The 21956-nt window shown below is 42.1% G+C and overlaps 1 protein-coding gene across 1 annotated transcript in view; it reads right to left on the reverse strand.

The window, feature by feature from the left end:
• Positions 1–21436, reverse strand: part of dner (delta/notch-like EGF repeat containing) — a 303208-nt gene extending 281772 nt beyond the window's left edge. Inside the window, exon 1 of the mRNA XM_059993998.1 lies at positions 21237–21436. Within this exon, the coding sequence (XP_059849981.1) occupies positions 21237–21416 (180 nt within the window). The 5' untranslated portion in view covers positions 21417–21436. The remainder of the gene's footprint in view (positions 1–21236) is intronic.
• Positions 21437–21956: the final 520 nt, after the last annotated feature.

Here is a 21956-nt window from a genome sequence, read left to right on the forward strand (position 1 = left end):
GTTGGGTTTTTTTATTATTATTAGTGCGCACTTTAACTTGTGACAGCTTCTAGTGCTTCAGTTAAATTTTCCCAGAATGAAGTAAAAACACAAAATGCTGGAAATGTTGAGCAGGTCAAGGAACTCAAAAACAGTGAGCGTTTAGTGATTCAAATCAGTGACTCTTAACTGTGTTTCTCTTTCCACAGAGCCTCCATGATCTGATGAGTAGTTCTAGAATTTCTCTTCTTATTCATCCGATTCCTAAATGGACATTGAAGCTTTGGACACTACCTCACTTTTTTTTAAAAAAAAATACAGTATTTCTGTTTTTTTAAAAATCTATTCAATATACGTAACTGATTTACTTGTTTATTTATTTTATTTATTGTTATTATTTCTCTCTCTGCTAGATTATATATTGCGTTGAACTGCTGCTGCTAAGTTAACAAATTTCACGTCACATGCCCGTGATAATAAACCCAATTCTGATTCTTATTTAGATTTAAATTTTTTAAATATTCAAATATGAGGAGTATGTAACCATGAGCTTTTTATTCACTTTGACGTCCCTTCGCTCATTATCACAAGGACCATCTGAAGCAAATACCAGGAGCAGATACCAAACTAGAACCCTGGAATTTGCTCCCTGAAATGTTCCTTTGCTCCAATTTAGTTCCACTCCTGGTGTCTCGTGCATTCTATCATAGGAAGTCTCTTACATTGAACTGAAATAAATTATTCACTTTTCCTGTGGAAATTAATGTTAACATTGAATAGTCAGTTCTAAACTCAGTTGGATAGTATGGAGGGCTGTCAGAGGTTACAGCAGGACATTGATATGATGCAAAACTGGGCTGAGAAGTGGCAGATGGAGTTCAACCCAGATAAGTGTGAAGTGGTTCATTTTGGTGGGTCAAATATGATGGCAGAATATAGCATTAATGGTAAGACTCTTGGCAATGTGGAGGATCAGAGGGATCTTGGGGTCCGAGTCTAGAGTACACTCAAAGCTGCTATGCAGATTGATTCTGTGTTTAAGAAGGTGTACGGTGAATTGGCCTTTATCAATCGTGGGATTGAGTTTAGGAGCCGAGGGGTAACGTTGCAGCTATATAGGACTCTAATCAGACTCCACTTGGAGTACTGTGCTCAGTTCTGGTTGCCTCACTACAGGAAGGATGTGGAAGCCATAGAAGGGGTGCAGAGGAGATTTACAAGGATGTTGCCTGGATTGGGGAGCATGCCTTATGAGAATAGGTTGCATGAACTCGGCCTTTTCTTCTTGGAGAGACGGAGGATGAGAGGTGACCTAATAGAGGTGTATAAGATGATAAGAGGCATTGATCATGTGGATAGTCAGAGGCTTTCCCCTAGGGCTGAAATTGCTGGCACGAGAGGACACAGGTTTAAGGTGCTGGAGAGTAGGTATAGAGATGTTTTTTTTTTTAAACGCAGAGAATGATGAGTGCATGGAATGGGCTGCCTGCGGCGGCAGTGGAGGCGGAAACGATAGGGTCTTTTAAGAGACTCCTGGATGGCTACATGGATCTTAGAAAAATAGAGGACTATGGGTAAAGCCTAGGTAGTTCCAAGGTAGGGACATGTTCGGCACAGCTTTGTGAGCCAAAGGGCCTGTATTGTGCTGTGTGTTTTCTATGTTTCTGTATTTCACATAGAGTAATTGTTCAATGCATAAAGAAGGCAGCGCTGGTTTCAGCACCTGGGCCTCTGGTTCAGAAAGATGTTGGCTTGCTTCTATTGTTTGCATGATGTGTGTGTGTTCCTCTCTTTCTTTACACTGGGTTATTTGGGTTTCTTGCTTTGTGGCTGCCTGTAATCAGACAAATTTCAAGTTGTATAATTTATACATTCTTTAATAATAAATGTGCCTTTAATCTTTGAATCTTGCACTAGGATATTCAGGCCCCATTGCACCTCTGATTTCTGACTTTGCTCTCCATTTATTAAATAGTTTACGCCTTTATTCCTTCTACCAAAGTGCATGACCATACACTGTATTTCATCTGCCATTTCTTTATCCATTCTCCTAATCTGTCCAAGTTCCTTCTGCAGACTTCCTGCTTCAACACTCACTGTCCCTCCACCTCTCTTTGCATCATCTGCAAACTTGGCCACAAAGCCATCAGCTACAGGTTGGTAGTGTGAGGGCTGGAAGTAATATCACTAGTTTCATTTTTGTCCATAAACAGACAATGGACTAAATGAAATCCTTCAGAGTTGTAAATGCCTATGAGTCTAATGTAGAGCATCTACACTTCTGTACTTCTGATCTGAACTGTCGGGTTCCAATCTCACTTTAGTTTTGGAAGAAAAGAATACATTAGGACTGGCGACCATCGCTGTCCATACTAAAAGAACTTCTTTGGTTCACAAATGTTTTTCAAGGAGTGAGGCTTGACATCTCCAAACTGCCTTTCTCTAGGCCCACCAATGCCAATGGCTTTAACCTGCCTGCTGAAATGTTCAGACAAAGTAGAGAATCTAAAGTGCAGATAGTGAAAAGATAGACAACAAGTGCTAGCTTCCCAGTGATAAACACATCCTAGGAATGAATATGTTGCCAGGTTTCTCCCGTGGCTGGGTTTCTGAGTAATTTGTAGCAATTAACTTGAGGACACTGCTGGGAAATCTCTAATCACTGTGACCAGGGCCTAAAATTATGCAATAAAATCAGAATAAAGATATAATGGCCTGTAATTTCATCCCAGTTCATGCTGCTATGTATGCTACACAGCAGTGCTAAATCTTAGGTTCATTACCTGAATGACCTTAGGCTCATACAGGAAAATGAGGAGGTGATAGATAGGACCTGCAAGGAGATAGTCACCCCCAAGCTGCAGGAGGCAGGTAGCTGGGTGGCTGTCAGGAGGGGGGAAGATGGAATAGGCAGTGAGTGCAAACTATCCCAGTGGCTGTCCCCCTCAATAATAAGAACACCACTTCGGATACAGTTGGTTGGGTGGGGGTGGGGGGGGGGGGGAAATGACCTACTAGGGGAAACTGCAGCAGCTCAGTCTGGCACAGAGTCTGTCTCTGTGGATCGGAAGACAATGCATACGAAGACGAGTGCACTGGTGATAGGGGATTCCACAATTAGAGGAGCAGGCAGGAGGCACTGTGGACATGAAAGTGACATCCAGACATATTGATATCTTGGTTCGGGATTGGAAAATGATGCTGCAGAGTTAGTAACAGGGGAAAAAGAAATGGCGGGTGAACTCAATTAAAATTTCCTGTCAGTTTTCACTGTGGAAGACAAAAGCAGTATGTCAGAAATTCAAGAATGGCAGGGGTAGAAGTGAGTCTTGTTGCTATTACTAATGAGAAGGTGTCTGGAAGATGAAAGGTCTCAAACAGCAAGGTCACCTGGACCAGATGAATGATAGCCCAGGGTTCTGAGATAGATACCTGAAGAGATGGTGCAAGCAGTAGTAGTGATCTTTCAGGAATAACTAGTCTTCTGTCAGGAATCTGCATGATGACTCAGCAATAGTTGGGTGTATGAAAGGAGGACAGGAGGATGAATACAGGGCCCACATGGAGGACTTTGTTAAACGGTGCGAGCTGAATTATCAGCAGCTCAACGTCAGTAAGACAAAGGAGATGGTGATGGACTTCAGGAAGACTAAGCCTGAACTGCTCCCTGTTACTATGGTGAGGACTAACAAGTACCTGGGGGTGCACCTGGATGACAGACTTGAGTGCAGCACTAACATAGAGGCTTTGTACAAGGAGGGCCAGAGTTGCCTCTACTTCCTGAAGAGACCCGAGCTCCTTGGGATTCTCCTTCACATGTTCTATCAGTCTGTTATCACCAGTACAATCTTCTATGTGATGATGTGCTGGGACAATGGCATCAAGGGGTGATGCTAATAGGCTCAATAAACTAATTAGAAAGGCTACCTCTATTATAGGAGTCAAACTGGACACACTGGAGGCTGTGGTAGGACAAAGGACCCCATGAAAAATCCTAGCAATTCTGGGCAATGTTTCTCACCCTCTGCATGCCACCTTGTCTGAATAGAGGATCACCTTCAGTAATAGACTAAGACAATTCTGCTGCTCCAAAGAACGCTATATGAGGTCACTCTTATCCTCTGAGTCAACCTATAGCCGGGGAAGTGATGACCCTCTCCCCTCCTGTGAGACTGTTTCAGGTAACTTTTTTTTTCCCATTCTTTTTTACTTCTCTTCTAATATTTGCTTATCTGTGCACTTGTAATGTTACCGTGACACTGCAGTTTCCTTTGGGATCAATAAAGTATCGATTCAACCTATCTAGATTATGGAATGGTTCCAAAGTATTGGAAAATTACAAATATTACTCCACTAGTTAAGAGAAGAGAGAGGCAGAAAAGGGGAATTTATAGAATGGAGGGTTATGGGCTGAGTGCAGGTAGGTGGGACTAGGTGAGTAAGCGTTTGGCATGGACTAGAAGGGCCAAGATAGCCTGTTTCCGTGCTGTAATTGTTAAATGGTTATATGGCTATAGACTAGTTAGCCTCAGCTTCAGTGTAGGGAAGATGTTGGAGTCCATGACCAAGGATGAATTTCAGGACACTTGGAGGCACAGGATAAAATAGGCCAAAGTCAGCAAGGTTCCCTTAAGGGGAAATCTTGCCTGATAAATCTGTTGGAACTCTTTAAGATAAAGACAGGCCGGATAGATAAAAAAGAGTTAGTGGATGTTAAACACAAGAGATCCAGCAGATGCTGGAAATGCACAGCAACACACAAACTGCGGAGGAACACAACAGGTCAGGCAGCAGCTATGAAAACGAATAAACTGTCGATGTTTTGGGTCAAGACAATTCATCAGGTCAGTGGATGTTGTTTACATGGATTTTCTGAAGTTCCTTGACAAGGAGCCACACGTGAGGCTGTTTAACAAGAGCCCACTGAGTCACAAGAAAGACTAGCATGGATGGAAGGATTAGTTGACTGGCAAGAGGCAAAGAGTGGGACTGTCAGTAATTTCTGGTTGACTGTCAGTAACTAGTAAAGTTCCGCAGGGGTCAGTGTTGGGACTGCTTCTTTTCACATTGTATGTCAATGATTTGGATGACAGGATTGATGGATTTGCTGCCAAGATTGCAGACGATACGAACATAGGCAGAGGAGCAGGGATCCTGCAGAAGGGCTTAGACAGATTAGGAGAATGGGCAAAGAAGTGGCCAATGGAATATTGGGTACAACAGTATCTAGTCATGCTTTTTGGTAGAAGGGATAAAGGCATGGACAATTTTATGAATGGGGAGAAAATTCAGAAATTAGAGGTGCAAAGGGACTGGGGTGTTCTTGTACAGGATTCCATAAAGGTTAACTTGTAGGTTGAATCAGTGGTCAGGAAGGCAAAATAACGCTGGCATACATTTCGCAAGAGGATGAACATAAGAGCAAGGATGCATTGCTGAGGCCTTATAAGGCATTGGTCAGACTGCACTTAGAGTATCATGAGCAGTTTAAGGCCCTTATCTAAGAATGGTTGATAAGAATGATTCAGGAATGAAAGGGTTAACATGTGAGAAGCATTTGATGGCTCCAGGCCTGTACGCACTCGAGTTTAAAAGAATTGGCGGAGGGGGAGAATCTCAGTAAAACCTATCAAATATTGGAATTCTGGACAGAGTGGATGTGGAGAGGATGCTTTCTATAGTGGATGACTCTACAACCAGAAGGCAAAGCATCAGAATAGAGGAACATCCATTTAGAACACAGATGAGGAGGAATTTCTTTAGTCAGAGAGTGGTAAACCTGTGGAATTTATTGCCATGGATGGCTGAGAGTAGCTAATAGGGTATATTGAAAGCAGGGGTTGATAATTTCTTGATTAGACAGGGCTTGAAAGGTAATGGAGAGAAGGCAGAAGGATGGAGTTGAAAGGGATAATAAATCAGCCATGATGGAATGGCAGAGCAGACTCAATAGGCCGAATCCCCTAAATCCACTCCTATGTCTTATGGTCTTATGGTTTTGTGGACTTAATGTAGTGAATTTCAATTGCAGAGCAGAACACCTGGAATGCTACTAATGGTGTGTTTGGCAAATTTCTCATCCTATTTTCTCTTAAAACATGGCAAATGAATCATGATTCCAACCATAGCATTTCAGATGCAAAAATGATGCGATATCTTCACGGTTGGATGTGATTGCTCCAGTTCCTTAAAAAAGGATGAAACCTGATTAAAATTCATGAATTTAACATCTGATTCTTTCCATTTTATCATAGCTCCATTCATTCGCAGTCTGATTTTCCGATTGATTATACAATGAGGGATTGGAGAGACATTCTCAGACTGGAAACTGAAATAACAGACATGTGTACATGGACTGCTAGTGTAAGGATTTCAAACAGTTCAAATAATAAGCAATAAATGAATCTGAAGTTTTAATTTTCTTTTCACCAGCTGAGCTGGTCTAGAGGCTGTAACGTGGGATTTGGCCCTAAGGATTTGTTCCGATTATACAAACACTCTTGCCATTATAATAGCCATACAGAAAACAGAGCTTGAGGTGGACTCTGACTCTGCTCCACCATTCAATAAGCTCATGGATGATATTCTGCCTCAACCGTCATTCCCGTGCTATAAAACCTTAAGGAATAAAGGCAGAATTAGGCCATTCTGTCCACTGAGTCTGCTCTGCCATTCAATCATGGCTGATTTATTTTCCGTTTCAACCCCATTCACCTACCTTCTCCCTGTAACCTTTGACTCCCTCACTAATCAAGAATCTATCAACCTCTTATATATATCCAAGATATCCTCAAATATATCCAATAACTTGGTCTCCACAGATGTCTGTGGCAATGAATTCCACAGATTCACCGCTTTCTGGCATTAAAAAATCCTCCTCATTTCTGTTCTAAACGGATAGTCTTGAATACTGAGGCTGTGTCTTCTGGTCCTCGACTCTCCTACTAATGGAAGCATCCCCTCCATGTGCACTTTATCTCGGCCTTTTCAAGATTCCATGGGTTTCAATGAGATTACCCTCCCCCACCACCTTTATTCTTCTAAACTCCAGTGAATACAGGTCCAGAGCCATCAAACACTCCTCATATATTAGCCAACACACACAAAATGCTGGTGGAACGCAGCAGACCAGGCAGCATCTATAGTATCTCCCTATAGATGCTGCCTGGCCTGCTGCATTCCACCAGCATTTTGTGTGTGTTGCTTGAATTTCCAGCATCCGCAGATTTCCTCATGTTTGCCATATATTAACCCTTTCATTCCTGGGATCATTCTTATAAACTTCCTCTAGATCCTCTCCAATATCAGGACATCTTTCCTTATACATGGGGCCCAAAGCTGCTCACGTACTCCAAATGTCATATGAGAAATGGCTTATATAACCTCAGCATTACATCCTTGCTTTTATACTCTAGTCTTCTCCAAATGACCACTAATATTGCACAGCTTCATATCACCTAATTCCCTTATTATTCAAAAATCTCTCAGTTTCTGTTCTGAGTGTACTCAGAGGCTAGGCCTTCATAGCTCTTCAAGGTAGAGAATTCCAAAGATTTATCGCCCTCTACGTGAAGAAGAAATTTCTTTGCTCAGTTCTGCATTCTCAGATTCTACCCTCCTTAGCCAAGGGGAAAATCCTTCCCAAATCCAGTCTGTTCTGCTGTGTAAGGGTTTTGTAAATTTCAAAAGATCTCCTCATCATTGTTACCAGTTCTGATAAGCACAGAGTTAATCGACTCAATCTTTTCTCATACAGCAAACCTGCCACTATTGGAACCAGTCTAGTGAATACTTCCCTACAGGACAGTACATAGTCTTTATGTAAGAAGACAAAAACTAAATGCACCAAGCCAGGTGCAGATCGCTAAGTCTGTTGCATTTCCAGTGAGAAGTTCTTACTCCTGAACTTCAGTTCTCTCAAAAAAATAAGCCAATTTACCATTTGCCTTCCTAACTTCTTGCTGCAAATATACAAGATGACTTTCAGTGACATGTTTAAAAGCAAATCTAGGTCCCTCTGAATGTCAACATTACCAAGTTTCTCACTATGTAAACAAAAAAAGTGTTTTCATTTTATACCCTAAAGCAGATAACTTCACATTTTCCATATTAAAGATCAAAGTTCAAATTAAATTTATTACTAAAGTTTATATATGTCACCATGTACAACCCTGAGATTCATTTTCTTGCGGGAAAACTCAATAAATCCATAATAGAATAATAACCAGAATAGACTCAATGAAAGATCACACCAACTTGGGCATTCAACCATTGTGCAAATGCCAACAAATTGTGCAAATACAATAAGAAAGAAGTGAAAAATAAATATTATATTCCATCAACCATATTCTTTCCTAATCACTCAGCTTCTCTGTACTTCCTTGAACCTTATTACATTTTCCTCCTTACTCAGAGTCCTGCCTAATGCTGTAAATCTTCAGTAATGTGGGAAATAAGACATTTGACTCCTCAGCCAAATCACTGATAGGGTGAATAGCTTGGACCCAGCACTATTCTAAGGCAGGCTCTGCCAGACCTCAATTGACACAGCCTACTAATCTGAAAACAATCTATTTATTCCCTCTCCTTGTTCCTGTCCAAAGATCACTGCTCGGTCCATGTCATTACACCACTCCCATCCTGATGTACTCCGCCCCTCTTCACCACCTTCCTCTGCTGGACCTGTTGAAAGCTTGCTGAAAATCCAAACAATGCAAGACTCCGATCATCCACCACCTTCGGGATTTGAGGTCAGGGATTTTCTGGGAAATTGGATGTTGAGGCCTCCGTCAGTCAGGGTTGACCATGGATGTTGCGTCCCAGCTGTCTAGATTTGCAAGGCCAGGCAGTACGATATGGAGAGCGAGCTGTTGCCCAGGTGGCGAGTTCCCCCTCTCCATGAAACAGATCAACCCAAAGGAACAGCATAGATCGATACAGTTTGGTATAAGCACCGTGACAGGAGTTGCCGGTCTGCGTTGAACTCAACATCGAGCTGCCTTGGGGACTCCAGCTCTGGATATTTCTCTCTCTAGGCTTACTCTCGAAGCCTTCCCCATGAGTGGGTATCGCCACAAGGGAGTGGAGGTTTTCCTTCTCCTAGAGGAGCTGCCATCCATGGCTGACGAGACTCATCTGCCCAAAGCGACTGGTATGAAAGCACCAGTAACCCAACCTTGCCCCTTCTCCTGTCAGTAGAAATGGTTCCACTGGGCCTAGTAGCTAAGCCACATGTATAGGCCAGGAACTAGCCCTTGGTTGTCAGAGACTATTTGAGGTGTATGCCATTGGCAGCATTTAATAGGTAGTGGAAGTTTATTCCCACTACCACCCCCTGGCTATAACAACCTTAAACTTGGATGTTAATACCACATGTTCTTTTATACCTGATATTCTGTGGTTATTATAAACTTTTGTTTTAACCCAAAGAGTTTAAAGGGAATAGGGTATAAAAGCTAGTAAATTTCAGCTTTTTCCAATCACTGGACTCTGGCTCCAACTTCAAACCGGCCCATGTTCTTGAATTTGGCTCCTGCCATTGACCTGTGTCCCAGCCCTGGCTCTACTGCACACCTGGCCCACAATCTGGAACCTCACGTCTATCCGCACAAATGCCCTACACTCTGAAGCAATGAAGGAGCTAACCAAGGTAGTGTAGCAGGCGGCATAGTAGTGTAACAGTTAGCACGTCACCTTTCAGCACCAGCGAACACCAAGCAGAGTTCAATTCCCGCAACTGTCTGAAGGAGTTTGTACGTACTCCCGGTGAAAGCGTGGACCCCCCCCCCTCCACCCGGCCGCTCCACTCTCCTCTCCCATACGAAAGGTGTACAGTTAGGTTGGCATCGATGCATGGCAACACTTGCCACTGCCCAGCACAATCTGTGCTGGTTTGATTCAATGTAAACAATACATTTCACTGCATGTTATGACATTTCAAAGTATGTGTGACAAATAAAGCTGATCTTTAATCTTTATCTCTGTGGAACCAGCTGCCAAAATGTCAGTATTTCCAAACAAACAACATCTACTGGTTCCCCCTTCTTGTCACATCCTCAATGAACTCCTGTAGAGTAAACAGATATAATTGTTTCGTGTTGACTATGCTCAGTCCTACTATTCTTTACAAGGATATCTTTACTGATATTTTACCTTTTAGTATAGACTCCAGCACCTTCCCCATCTCTGACATTAAGGAGACAAGTCAGATTCAAAGTCTTCTCTCACCTTCCCTTCTTAACCAATGTGGTAACACTTACTTTGTTAGAGAAACAATTCTAGATTCTGTACAATTTTGGAAGATGGCAATGAGAGAACTTACTACCTCTAAAATCTTCCAAAACTCTTGGAGGCAGAGCAGGTCTTGCAATTTATCAAATTTTAGCTTCAACAACTGCTTTACTGCTCTTATCATTTGGAGAAGAAAGCACAATTTCAGTGCAAGCTTGTGTTAACTGGATAGGAGAACATGCTCATTTTAATTATCTGTATGGAGGAGTGATCGGAAATTGCTCTGGGACCTGCTACCACATGGCACAACCATCAATATTATGGTAAGAAATGGCTCTTTAAAATAAAACTTCAGGTCTCTCTGAGTATTTCCATGGATGCCTACTGTCAATGATACTGGCAGCTAATCAATCGCATTGCTACTAATTTAATTCAACTTTAGATGCAAGAGCAGATTTTAAAATTGCCTGTCCAGCGGAAAGCAAGGAGCAATGACACAGGAGGCTTTGTGCTACCAGGCTTCTCGTTGCATGATACTCTGCTAAAAGTTGCATGAGAATAGCAGGATAAGTTGCAAGATGATATCCCCTTTCACACAATGAGCAGCTGCTTTTTTAAACCATGTGCCTATCCTCTTTGCTTAGCTCTTACACGTGACTTTCACTTGATAAGCTATCGCGCGCAGTTTATGGCATCAAGACATTGCAATTCCTTATTTGCATTGTAAAATGGTTAGAACTCTTTTCAAATTTACAATCACACTTGATAAGGTCACTTCAGCGCATATCCAACAGGATTCAAATCAATATGTTTCCTTTGATAAAGGACAGTTATTGATGTGAGATATTATAATCTGATTCTCTGGTAGTGTTCCACATATGAAATAGAAATATGAATATTTGCATTTATAGAACCCTTTCCTTAGACTAACAGGAAAAGAATCATAAAAAACCATTTGTTCAATCACTATCTTGTTAGTGTAATAACAGACAGAGAAAGTCACTTGAGCATTAAAGGAATGTTTAATCATTTGTAGTTCAGAGTGTATGGTCACCTGCAAGTGAAACAGCTAATATTTAGCTTCTGCTGATCTGTGAAATGTAATCAGAGGCTATCTTTTCTTGAATCAATCCTCCCCTCTGCCCCACCCCCACAATCACCTACTTAATCAGCTGGAGCCTGCTCTCTGGAGGATGTGCTATGAGAAGTCAAAGATTAAGAAATAGGTTATTCAACCCACAGGTATCCATTGAGTATGAAACCTAGTTCCATCATTATCTTACATTCACCATGTTTTTTTCAACCAGCTACAAGACTGGCTACTCATCAAGTAAGAAATTAGTTTTACGATCACTGCTGTATTTTAAAGTATTAAATATTATGTGAACAGAATACACTCAATGGCCACTTTATTAAGCACAGAAAGTACCTAATAAAGTGGTCACTGAGGGAATGTCCACGGTTTTCTGCTGCCTTAGCTCATTCACGTCAAGGTTCAATGTGTTGTGCATTCAGAGATGCTCTTTTGCACACCACTGTTGTAACATGTGGTTACTGTCACCTTCTTGTCAGCTTGAACCAGTCTGGCCCTTCTCTGATCTTTCTCATCAAAATGGCATTTTCATCCACAGAACTGCCATTCACTGGATGTTTTTGTTTTGTTTTTAGCACCATTCTCTGTAAACTTTAGAGACTGTTGTGTGTGAAAATCCCAGGAGATTAGCAGGTTCTGAGATACTCAAACCAGCCTGTCTGGCACCAACAATCATTCCACAAAGAGTCAAAGTCTTCTCAATTTCACATTTCTTCTCAATTCTGATGTTTGGAATGGAAATAACTGAACTTCTACATCATATCTGCATGGCTTTTATGCATTGAGTTGCTGCCACACTTTCATTAACAAGCAGGTGTACAAATGTACCTAATAAAGTGGCCACTGAGTGCACATCCAATCTGAGCTTACAGTTGGGAATTGTACAGGCACTTGAGGGGAAACTGATTAACTGAACTAAAGAAAATAAGAGAAAATGGGACTGAAAAGAACTAGCATGGACTTGAAAGGCTTCTCATTGTGCTGAAACAATTCTTTGACACAAATTTGGTATAAATAATCAAATGTAGGAAAAAAACCTCAAACCCCTGGGGCATCACAGTAGCATAACGGTTAGCGCAATGCTATTACAGCTCAGGGGTTTGGATCTTGGAGTTCAATGCCAGCATGATCAGTTAAACTCCCATCAGTAACCTTTGGCACAATTAAGCATTGCACCAAACACTACACCAACATGACACCCCTGCGCTTTCCAAGTAGATATTAAATGATTGAAGAACGCTGAATGCATCTCTCCATAATTAATAATGGCAGCACCCAGAAGTGAAGGAATACTGTCAGGAAGCCTACGGATAAGTTACGGAGAGAGCAGCAAATTGGGCGAGTCAGTCAAACCATGTATGGGAAGAGCTAGTCAAATGATGCATAGCATAATTTATACCTCAACACTCACGTTACCCACCTAGACCATACCTTGAATCTATCAACCACATTATTGAAAATTATTGATCCACCATCCTTAATCATATGAGTGGCGAGTTCCCAATTTCCCTTATTCATGTACGAATGCTATAGATTACACCTTGTTGTTCTGGATAATTCCAACCAGGAGTTTCTCATATCTACTCTCCGTATTGCTCCGTCCACCGAACTGTCACCCTTCAGCTTTCTAAATTAATTAGGATGAAGAATGGATATATCTCACCTAGGACTGAGCGAATTAATAGTTTGGCACTGACTCAATGGGCTGAAGGGCCTGTTTCTGTACTCTATCTCCTTACAATTGATCCCTTTAAGCTCTAGAAGCAATCTGATGAATTGGCATTGTACATTCAAGAGAACCAGAATGATCTTAGCGTGGTGGTTAGTGCAAAGCTATCACAACTTGTGGAGTTTAGAGTTCACTTCCTGCGAAGAGTTTGTACATTTCCCTGTAGAATGCCTGGTTTTCCTCCGGGTGCTCCGGCTCCCACCCCCGCCCCCCCCCCACCAGTCCAAAGACGTACTGGGAGGGTTAACTGGTCATTGTATATTGTCCCATGATTAGGTTAGGTCTAATTGGGTTTGTCGGGGGTTGCTAGGCGGTGTGTCTCGAAGGGCAGGCAGGGCCTACTCCACGCAGTATCGCTGAATAAAATAAAATCTCTCTGTGTTTGTTGTTGAAAATTCAACTTGTTTTTTCAACTGCAGTCTAAACAAGGTTCTGCCCATTTGATTAATGGCTTTTTCACTTTAGACTCCAACCCAGCAGAGCCAGGAGCTGATATCCAATTACACCTTTTGCCCTCTTTTGTAGCTACGGAGTATTTTGAGTCTACATGGAGTTAAGTTCCTTTTGCTCCTTCATAATGCCTTTGGCTTGTTGAGATAAATTTCATGTTAGCTTTCGTAGATCTGAGTGTCCAAACTCTGGGTTAGGAAGGAACCCTCTGGCATCAAAATGGGTTGAATTGAGCTAATGATACCCATGCCTCCTGCCCGAAGCTCTGTGATGGTATGTGGTTGCTGTATGCAAGGCTTCTTAAATCCATTCGCATGAATTGACTTGTCAATGATCACAGCACCTGAGCTGTAAATTAAAATAAATAAGCCTGATCTTTCTAACCAGCTGTATACCTGCAGCATTGTGGCAACAGATAACAATTCACTCTCGTCTTTCCACTGATGACTCAATGTCAATTTCAAACATTTATTTATTTATCCATTGTACAGGCCACCAAAAGGAGCAACAAGGTTTGTCCCTATGGTTTACTAAGGACAAAACAGATTCTGTAAGGATTGAATTGAATTGACTTTATTAATTGCATCCTTCATATACATGAGGAGTAAAAGTACATCCCCTGAAGAATTATAGTGAGGCAGAGAACCACAGGGCTTTTGTGGCAACCTAATAATTCTTTGTTACCTTCTTATCCCAGAATTATTTTGTAGTTTGAAATCAACTAATTTCCCATACTTCCACATTGGGATTCAGACCCTTTCCTTATGTCCCTCCATCTGCAAGCTAGGTTTCTGGACACTAGTTCAATAATTTAACCACTGTCCCATACATGCAGTGCATGCCCAGTAAAAGGAAAGAATTTGACCATACATTAAGCTTAACTCATACTTCATCCGAGCTTCTGCATGAATGGACTGTGCAAAGCTGATAAAATATACTGCTTACTTGCAGTGGCCCACATACCCGTACATACAGATTCGTGATGGGTCCAGATGCTCATTACAAATGGTATATATACATTCAGTGGCCACTTTATTAGGTGGCTCCTGTAGCCACCGACTACAGACTTGTGAATTTCTGCTGCTTTAGCCCATTCACGTCAAGGTTCGATGTGTTGTGCATTCAGAGATACTCGCCTGCCCAGCACTGTTGTGATTATATGAGTTACTGTTGCCTTCCCGTTAGCTTGAAACAGTCTAGCAATATTTCTGTCACGTCTCTCATTAACAAGACATTTTCACACACAGATCTGCCACTCAAATAAGTGTTTTTTTTTGTTTTTCATACTATTCTCTGTAACCTCTGGAGACTGTTGTGCATGAAAATCCCAAGAGATCAGCAGTTTCTGCGTTACTCAAGTCACCCTCTCTATCACCATCAATTATTCCCCAGTCAACATCCCTTAGAACACATTTCTTTCCCATTCTGATGTTTGGTCTGAAGAACAACAGAACTTCTTGACCATGTCTGCATGCTTTTTATGCACTGAGTTCCTGCCACACAATTGGATGGTTAGATATTTGCATTATCAACCAAATGTACAAAAGTACCTACTAAAGTAGCTGCTGAGTGTAAATGTGCTTAAACAGTGAGTTTATATAAAAATACAAGAGATGATACATATCTTGACATGTCATCTATCTTCTGTACACGTTTTACTAAGTTTCCTTGCACAGATTGATTGATGTACAAACCCCCTTTCCCAAACATCTTTTTTATCCGGTATAATAATGAATGACCAAGACCGGAAAGAATTCTACCAATTGTGGGAAGTATAAATGTGAAATATGAATGATAGTTTCCATCACCTATGTGTTGACTGTGTCACAATAGCTTTCCTTGGGAAGACGTCTTATCCTGACCACAAAAATTGAGTAGGGTAGCTTAAGAGAACTGAAGGTTTATTACAGATTTTGATATCAGGATCAAAGAGGTCATGCTGATTGAAAGCCGCATCTTTAGGGTTCTGACTTTTTAATAATCATTAAGATTTTTTAATAAAAATTGTTCCATGCCTATCATAACTCTTGAACTATTTCTACAGATGTATCTGAACATTCTAATTGGTTACATCACCGTCTGGTATAGAAGGTATACTGCATTGGATTGGAAAAGGCTGCACAGCATTGCAAACTCAGCCAGTCCCATCATAGGCACCAGCCTCCCAACCACTGAGGACATCTTCAAAGAGCAATGCCTCAGAAAGGTGGTATCCAGCATTAATGACACCCAGGACTCGCTCCCTTTTGTTTGATACCCTCAAGGAAGAGATACAGGAGCCTGAAGAGACACAATCAATCCCTCCACCATCAGATTTCTGAATGGACAGTGAACCCATGAATACTACCTCACTATTTCTGCTCTCTTTTTGCACCATTTACACAATTTAATATATATTCCTTATTGTAATTAATAATATTTTATGTATTGTACTGTAATGCTACCACAAAACAACAAATTTCACAATATACTGTATGTCAGTGACATTAAAACTGATTCTGAAATATTTCACCATAAAATTCACAAGAGATGCAGCAATAGAGTTTAGATGGAACAAAAATGTTCAATGCTCAAATAATTTTCAATACCCAAGCACTGAGTGCAGCACATGCCTTCACTAACTACCTATACACTCATGAGAATCTCTCGAGATAAGCAGAAGACAACTGTCTTAGATGTCACTGAGCATTAGATTTTAATTGTGATTGAATTTTTATATATGAATTTATACTGAAGTAATTAATAAGTATGTAATTAATAAATACAAGAACAGATTAACTTGGCAACATGGATTATACCTCACTAAATAAGCATTCTATGTAATTATCAGGACAAAATGTACAATGCCATGGAGACAAAGAGATGATGAAATATTCACAATGGCTGATTTATAATAAGGTCAGTTCACTGGAACCAGTTTAATGAATTAAATGCTACTGTACTATTGACATTGAACATAACAAATAAGGCAACAAAAGCTTTCTGGCTCTGGAACTAAATGCAGACTTCAATTATTCAGATCGTTCCAGATGGGATAACTGAACCATAGTTGTTCAAAGTTCAAAAGGTTCAAAGTAAATTTATTATCAAAGTACATATGTGTCATCATATACAACCCTGAGATTAATTTTCTTATGGGCATACTCAATAAATCCAAAAAAGAATAATAACCATGATAGAATTAATGAAAGACCACTCCAACCTCAGCATTCAACCAGTGTGCGAAAGTTAACAAACAGTGCAAATACAAAAAAAAGCATAATAATAATAAATAAGCAATAAATGTTGAGAACATGAGATGAAGAGTCCTTGAAAGTGAGTCCATAGGTTGTAGGAACATTTCAATGATGGGGCAAGTGAAGTTGAGTGAAGTTATCTCCTCTGGTTCAAGAGCCTGATAGTTGAAGGGTAATAATTGTTCCTGAACCTGGTGGTGGGAGTTATGAGGCTCCTGTATCTTCTCTCTAATGGCGGCAGTGAGGGGTGAGCATGCCCTGGGTGGTGGGGGTCCCTGGAAACGGATGCTGCTTTTCTGCAACAACGCTTCATATAACTGTGCTCAATGGTGGGAAGGTCTTTACCTGTGATGGACTGAGCCATATCCAATACTTTCTGTAGGATTTTCCATGCAAGGGCATTGATGTTTCCATACCAGACTGTGATGCAGTCTATCAATACACTCTCCACTACATGTCTTTAGAAGCTTGTCAAAGTTTAGATGTCATGAAGAATCTTTGCTAACTCTTAAGGAAGTAGGAAGTGCTGCCATGCTTTCATCATAGTTGCACTTACAAGCTGGGCCCAGGACAGAATTCTGAAATAATAACTCTTGGATTTTAAAGTACTGCCCCTCTCCACCTCTGATCCTTTGATGAGGACTGGCTCATTAACCTCTGATTTCCCCCTCCTGAAGTCAACAATCAGTTCCTTGGTCTTGCTGACGTTGAGAAAGAGGTTGTTGTTGTTATGGAACAACTCAGCCATATTTCCAATGTCCCTCTTATATGCTGATTCATCACCAGTTTTGATTCAGCTTATGACAGCAAACTTGAATATGGCATTAGAGTTTTGCTTAGCCACACCAAATCTTAGAAATCAGATGGAAAAGTCTTAATTCTGAGAAGAGATTTAAAATCATTCTTCCATTCTGACTCCCTGGAAGGAACTTGCTCCAGTTATTGAAAATCTCTATGGCCTTCTAATACTATATCAGCCTAAGGGAAAGGATTGTGAAGCTACACTTGTATATCTTCCAATAATATGTCCTTCTTTAAGGAAAAGGCAGTCACTGAAGGCACTGTCAGTTTTCCTTCTAAGCTGTGCCTGTCTACCACAGTACAACGAAACTCAAGATGTACTGTGTTGGAAACTAGTAGGTGACCCATCCAAAATTCCACCACTTTTTAATTGATTCACTCAGTCCACATTCAAATTTTGAACTTTTTTTCTCCCAAGAAACGTTTTGTTCTCATTTTCAATTCTTATTTCTGCTCAAGAGAACTTTCTATTGTCTTTCAAGAATCTAGAGAGAGGTTATAAATTCTTGCTCAAAGACTGAAACAAAGGTGAACTGCACCAACTGAGCAGCATTGTACCTACCCAGTGCAGCAATCAAAGTCAGGGCCTAAAATATGAAAAATCTGATACCATGACAAAACACCACAGGGAGTGGTGTTTACCAACTGCACATGTTAAAACCCAGAACATGCAGACACTTAAGGACAAAATTCAGTCTAACTTCTTCAAACTACAGATGAACATAAAGCAGTATGAAAATGGTCCAAGTAGTTCATTTCTATATACCCCAAATCCTTTGTTGTTTTCAAAGTAGCACTCATGAAAGATGCATTATGGAACCGCGAATACGTCTTTATTTTTATAAACCAATATTAATTCATATTGGCCCTAAACAAAAAGGGGACTATTAGATTGGCAAGGATTTCCCAAACTTAAATGATTCATGATAAAACGTGACAGTGAATCCATATTCCATTACTTCGTATATCCCTTGGCCCATTCAGTAACCATCCTGAGGATTATTCAATTGCTTCTCCTATTCTGAGGAAGCAGTTAAAAAGTATGGGGATTTGTTGGAAAAATATAACCTGTGGGCTTTAGCCTGGTGCAAAATCATTCAGAGGGTGGAGTGGGGTGATGAGGTAAGACAAGGAACTTATAAAATATATGGCAAAATTACTACATTATTAATAGGCTTACAATGGATTGCATGCATAGTGGAAACTCTCTTGTTGGAGATTGGAGCTCTAGGTAACATTGGGTAATATTACAGTATAAATATTTATTGTGATTGGTTTTGCACAACCTCATCACTCATATCCCACCCTTCTCACACACCCTACTTAATAACGAACTGTGCTTACCGACATGAAGACCACTGACAAGTGCTAATGTAATGGACTTCCTCTGAGCTAGGATCAGAAATGCACAGAGTACCTGATATTAGTAATTACTTTACTATGCACATTTATACATGGGTAATGATAAAGGACCAGAGCAGATGTAATGTCTGCAGTTGACAAAATTTGTATTCAATGTGGTAAATCATTGAAAGGCTTTTTGGTCAATTATTGCATGCATTCTCAAAGCTCTCCTAACAGTGGAGAGTAGAGAGAAGGGAAAATTAATCAGAAAATATAAAAAACTATGAACAAATATGTTTGCAATCACATGTATAATTAAAATCTGCATGTATAATGAAAGGATCCTGCAAATTAACTTCCAAATATTAGTTCATTGCCAAGTTAATAATTTAATACACCAAGAGTAACCAGATATGATTAATTGCAGAAAACCAGTCACCATACTGCCAGTTATTTGGGGCAGATAGTTATTATGTTACCCAATTCACCTTTGCTTCAAATGTTGGGAGATTTAGACAGTCATGAAGAACTAGCTGCATCATCACAATTTCATTTGTCTGCAAAACTAATAAACTGACAATTTGCATTAACTTAACTCAACACAAGAGGACCAATAATCTAGATTCTGAAACAATAATCTAGATTTAATGAGCATTCACTCTCCAAAATGCATATTGACTCCAATCTAGATCCTCCTTGCAAGCAGTGAGGATATTCAGTCTAGCCACTAGAGAATATGATCTCTGACAGCTCAGTTCAATTCCCAGTCATCCCAATCTCTCACACTAGTGTCTTCCACAGTAGTTAAAGGTGTATTTTTCTGCAACAGATGGAATAGAACTTCAGTTCTTTGGGAGATGGTGGTTCTGCAAGGATGGGTGAGGAGGGATGGAAGTGGGGAAGGTTAAAAATGAGGAAGGGGTGAATAAATAGTGAGTGGGGGAAGGAGAAAGAAGCCAAGACTGTTGGAGGGAAGAATGCAGAGGGAAAAGTAGAGAGAAGAGCAAGAGAGAAAGGAGAAGGGAAGGAGGAAGTGAGAAGGAGGAAGGTGAAGCATCAATGGATGGAGGAAAAAACAGAAGGTGGGAAAGGGGGAAATGGTGGAAGGGGAGAGATGGAGGTAGGAATGACAGGAAAGGAGCAGGAGTCTGGGATAGAATGGTGAATAAAGTGGAATACGTATGGATGCGAAGGAGGCATGTGGAAGATGGACAGGATGAGGACAAGGAAAAGGTGGAGAGTGGAAGATGAATTAGGAGATGGGAGAAGGGGATTAGCGTAGGGTGGGGTGGGCAGAGGGGAAGAGGACAAAGGAGGAGAGGAAGAAGAAAGGAGAGTAAGAATGGAAAGGGATGGAGAAGGGAGTGGATGAGGAGGATGGGGTGGAGATGAAAGGTAAAAGGAGAGGGGGATGAAAAGGAGAAAGAAAGAATGCATTCCAGCAGAGGAAAGGGATACGGGAGATGTGGAGCGAGTGATGGTTTGGATGGGAAATGTGGAACGGGTAAAGGGTGGAATTGTGGCAGGTGAGAGGGCAGGATTAGGGATGGGATTGTAGGAGGGAAAGGGGTTCACGAGAACATGAGGAGAGGATACAAATGGGGAAACATGCAGTCATTTAGATGGGGCATCTAAATGATGCACATCGCTCCGACAGTCCCAGTTTGAGATGAGGTGAGTAACCGAGACTTCACAGCGCGGTCCGATATGTTCCCTAATCAAATGACTAAATCTGCCGTCTCCAAGCACGTGTATGCATCCTTGCGGAGGTGTGCATATTTGCTGAGGACCCCTGATACCACTGAGGCCGGTTTCGTGTGTGTGTGTGTGTGTGTGGGGGGGGGGGGGGGGGGTGAATACCTATTAACAAGTTACCGGGAGGGACGGAGCTCGGCTCCAGCAGGGCATCGACAGCTCCAGGGAAATGGAGTCACCGGTTTCCAAGGAAGGTCCGGACAAAGCGGACGGCGTGCGGTGTGGGGAGAGGAGGGGGAGACGGCCGCTGTCATTGAATCACCTTGTTCATGAAAGTTGTTCGCGGAACTCAGCCCCTTCCCCGGGAATGGCGACTCTCCGTCACATCGCACAATCGGCGTGCATCGCGGCTTGCGCTGGTCGGGGAGGTCGGGTTTGAAGATGACAGGTGCGGGGTGGGGGGAGATTGGTGAAGGGGCATGGAAGCCCCTTGAGAGTGTCTTTCCCCCCGCCCTCGCATTCCCGCCGCTGTGCGAACCAGGTGCACCCAGGACTGGCCGCCTGGTTCTCTCACTGAACAGCCCCGACGCCGGGCTCGCCTCATATCCACAGCCTCCACTCTCCGACCGCGCAGAATAGCGGCTCTGGGGTCACCGCCACATCGGCCCCCCACCCTTACCTGACAGTGCTGGCCCGCGAACCCGGGGCTGCAGGAGCAGTTGTAGGACGGCGGCTGCCCTTGGAAAGTTAGACAAGTGCCATTGTTGAGGCAGGGTCGGCCGGCACACGGGCTGAGGGGGGCGGCGCAGGCGGCGGACAGCAGAGCCACGGTGCCCAGGAACAACAGGGGAGCCGGCATTTCCACCGGGGCTGGAGTGAGGACCCTTTCCCTCTGAGCGAGGTGAGCTTCCCGGCGGCTGGCTGGGCTGGCGGATCCGCGCTGCGGGCTACGAAGGACCGGTTCCTAACGCCCACCTGCTTTCGGTACTCTCTCGCGTCCTGAAGTGTTCTCTTTCAGACCTGGGACTGTTTTTGTCCGCTAGGATTGTTGTGATGTAAAGGGCTGTGTAGCCAGCTGTCTGGTCGAGATCTCACTGAACGGAGGATTGCTGCAGGTTACAGGAGCAGAGGCGGAGATAACCGAGCGCAGTTACACGCGAGCGGGACACGGACACCAGTCAATTCCGAAAAGCTTCCTCTCGCTTCTTTCGTCCATTATTTAAAACCTTTCGCTTGGCCCGCCCCCCCGACACTGACCCAGATTATCATTGTTCGCGGTCATATTGACGTACGGCTACATCGAGCCCCTCTATCAACAGTCCGCTAACTGCCGGTGCTGAGCCTCGACCGACTCACCTCTCTTGGCTTTTTAATTAGTTTGTAAAAAAAAACATTTGTT

This window comes from Hypanus sabinus, chromosome 2 (genome assembly GCF_030144855.1).
Source record: "Hypanus sabinus isolate sHypSab1 chromosome 2, sHypSab1.hap1, whole genome shotgun sequence".
Taxonomy (NCBI): Eukaryota; Metazoa; Chordata; class Chondrichthyes; order Myliobatiformes; family Dasyatidae; genus Hypanus; species Hypanus sabinus.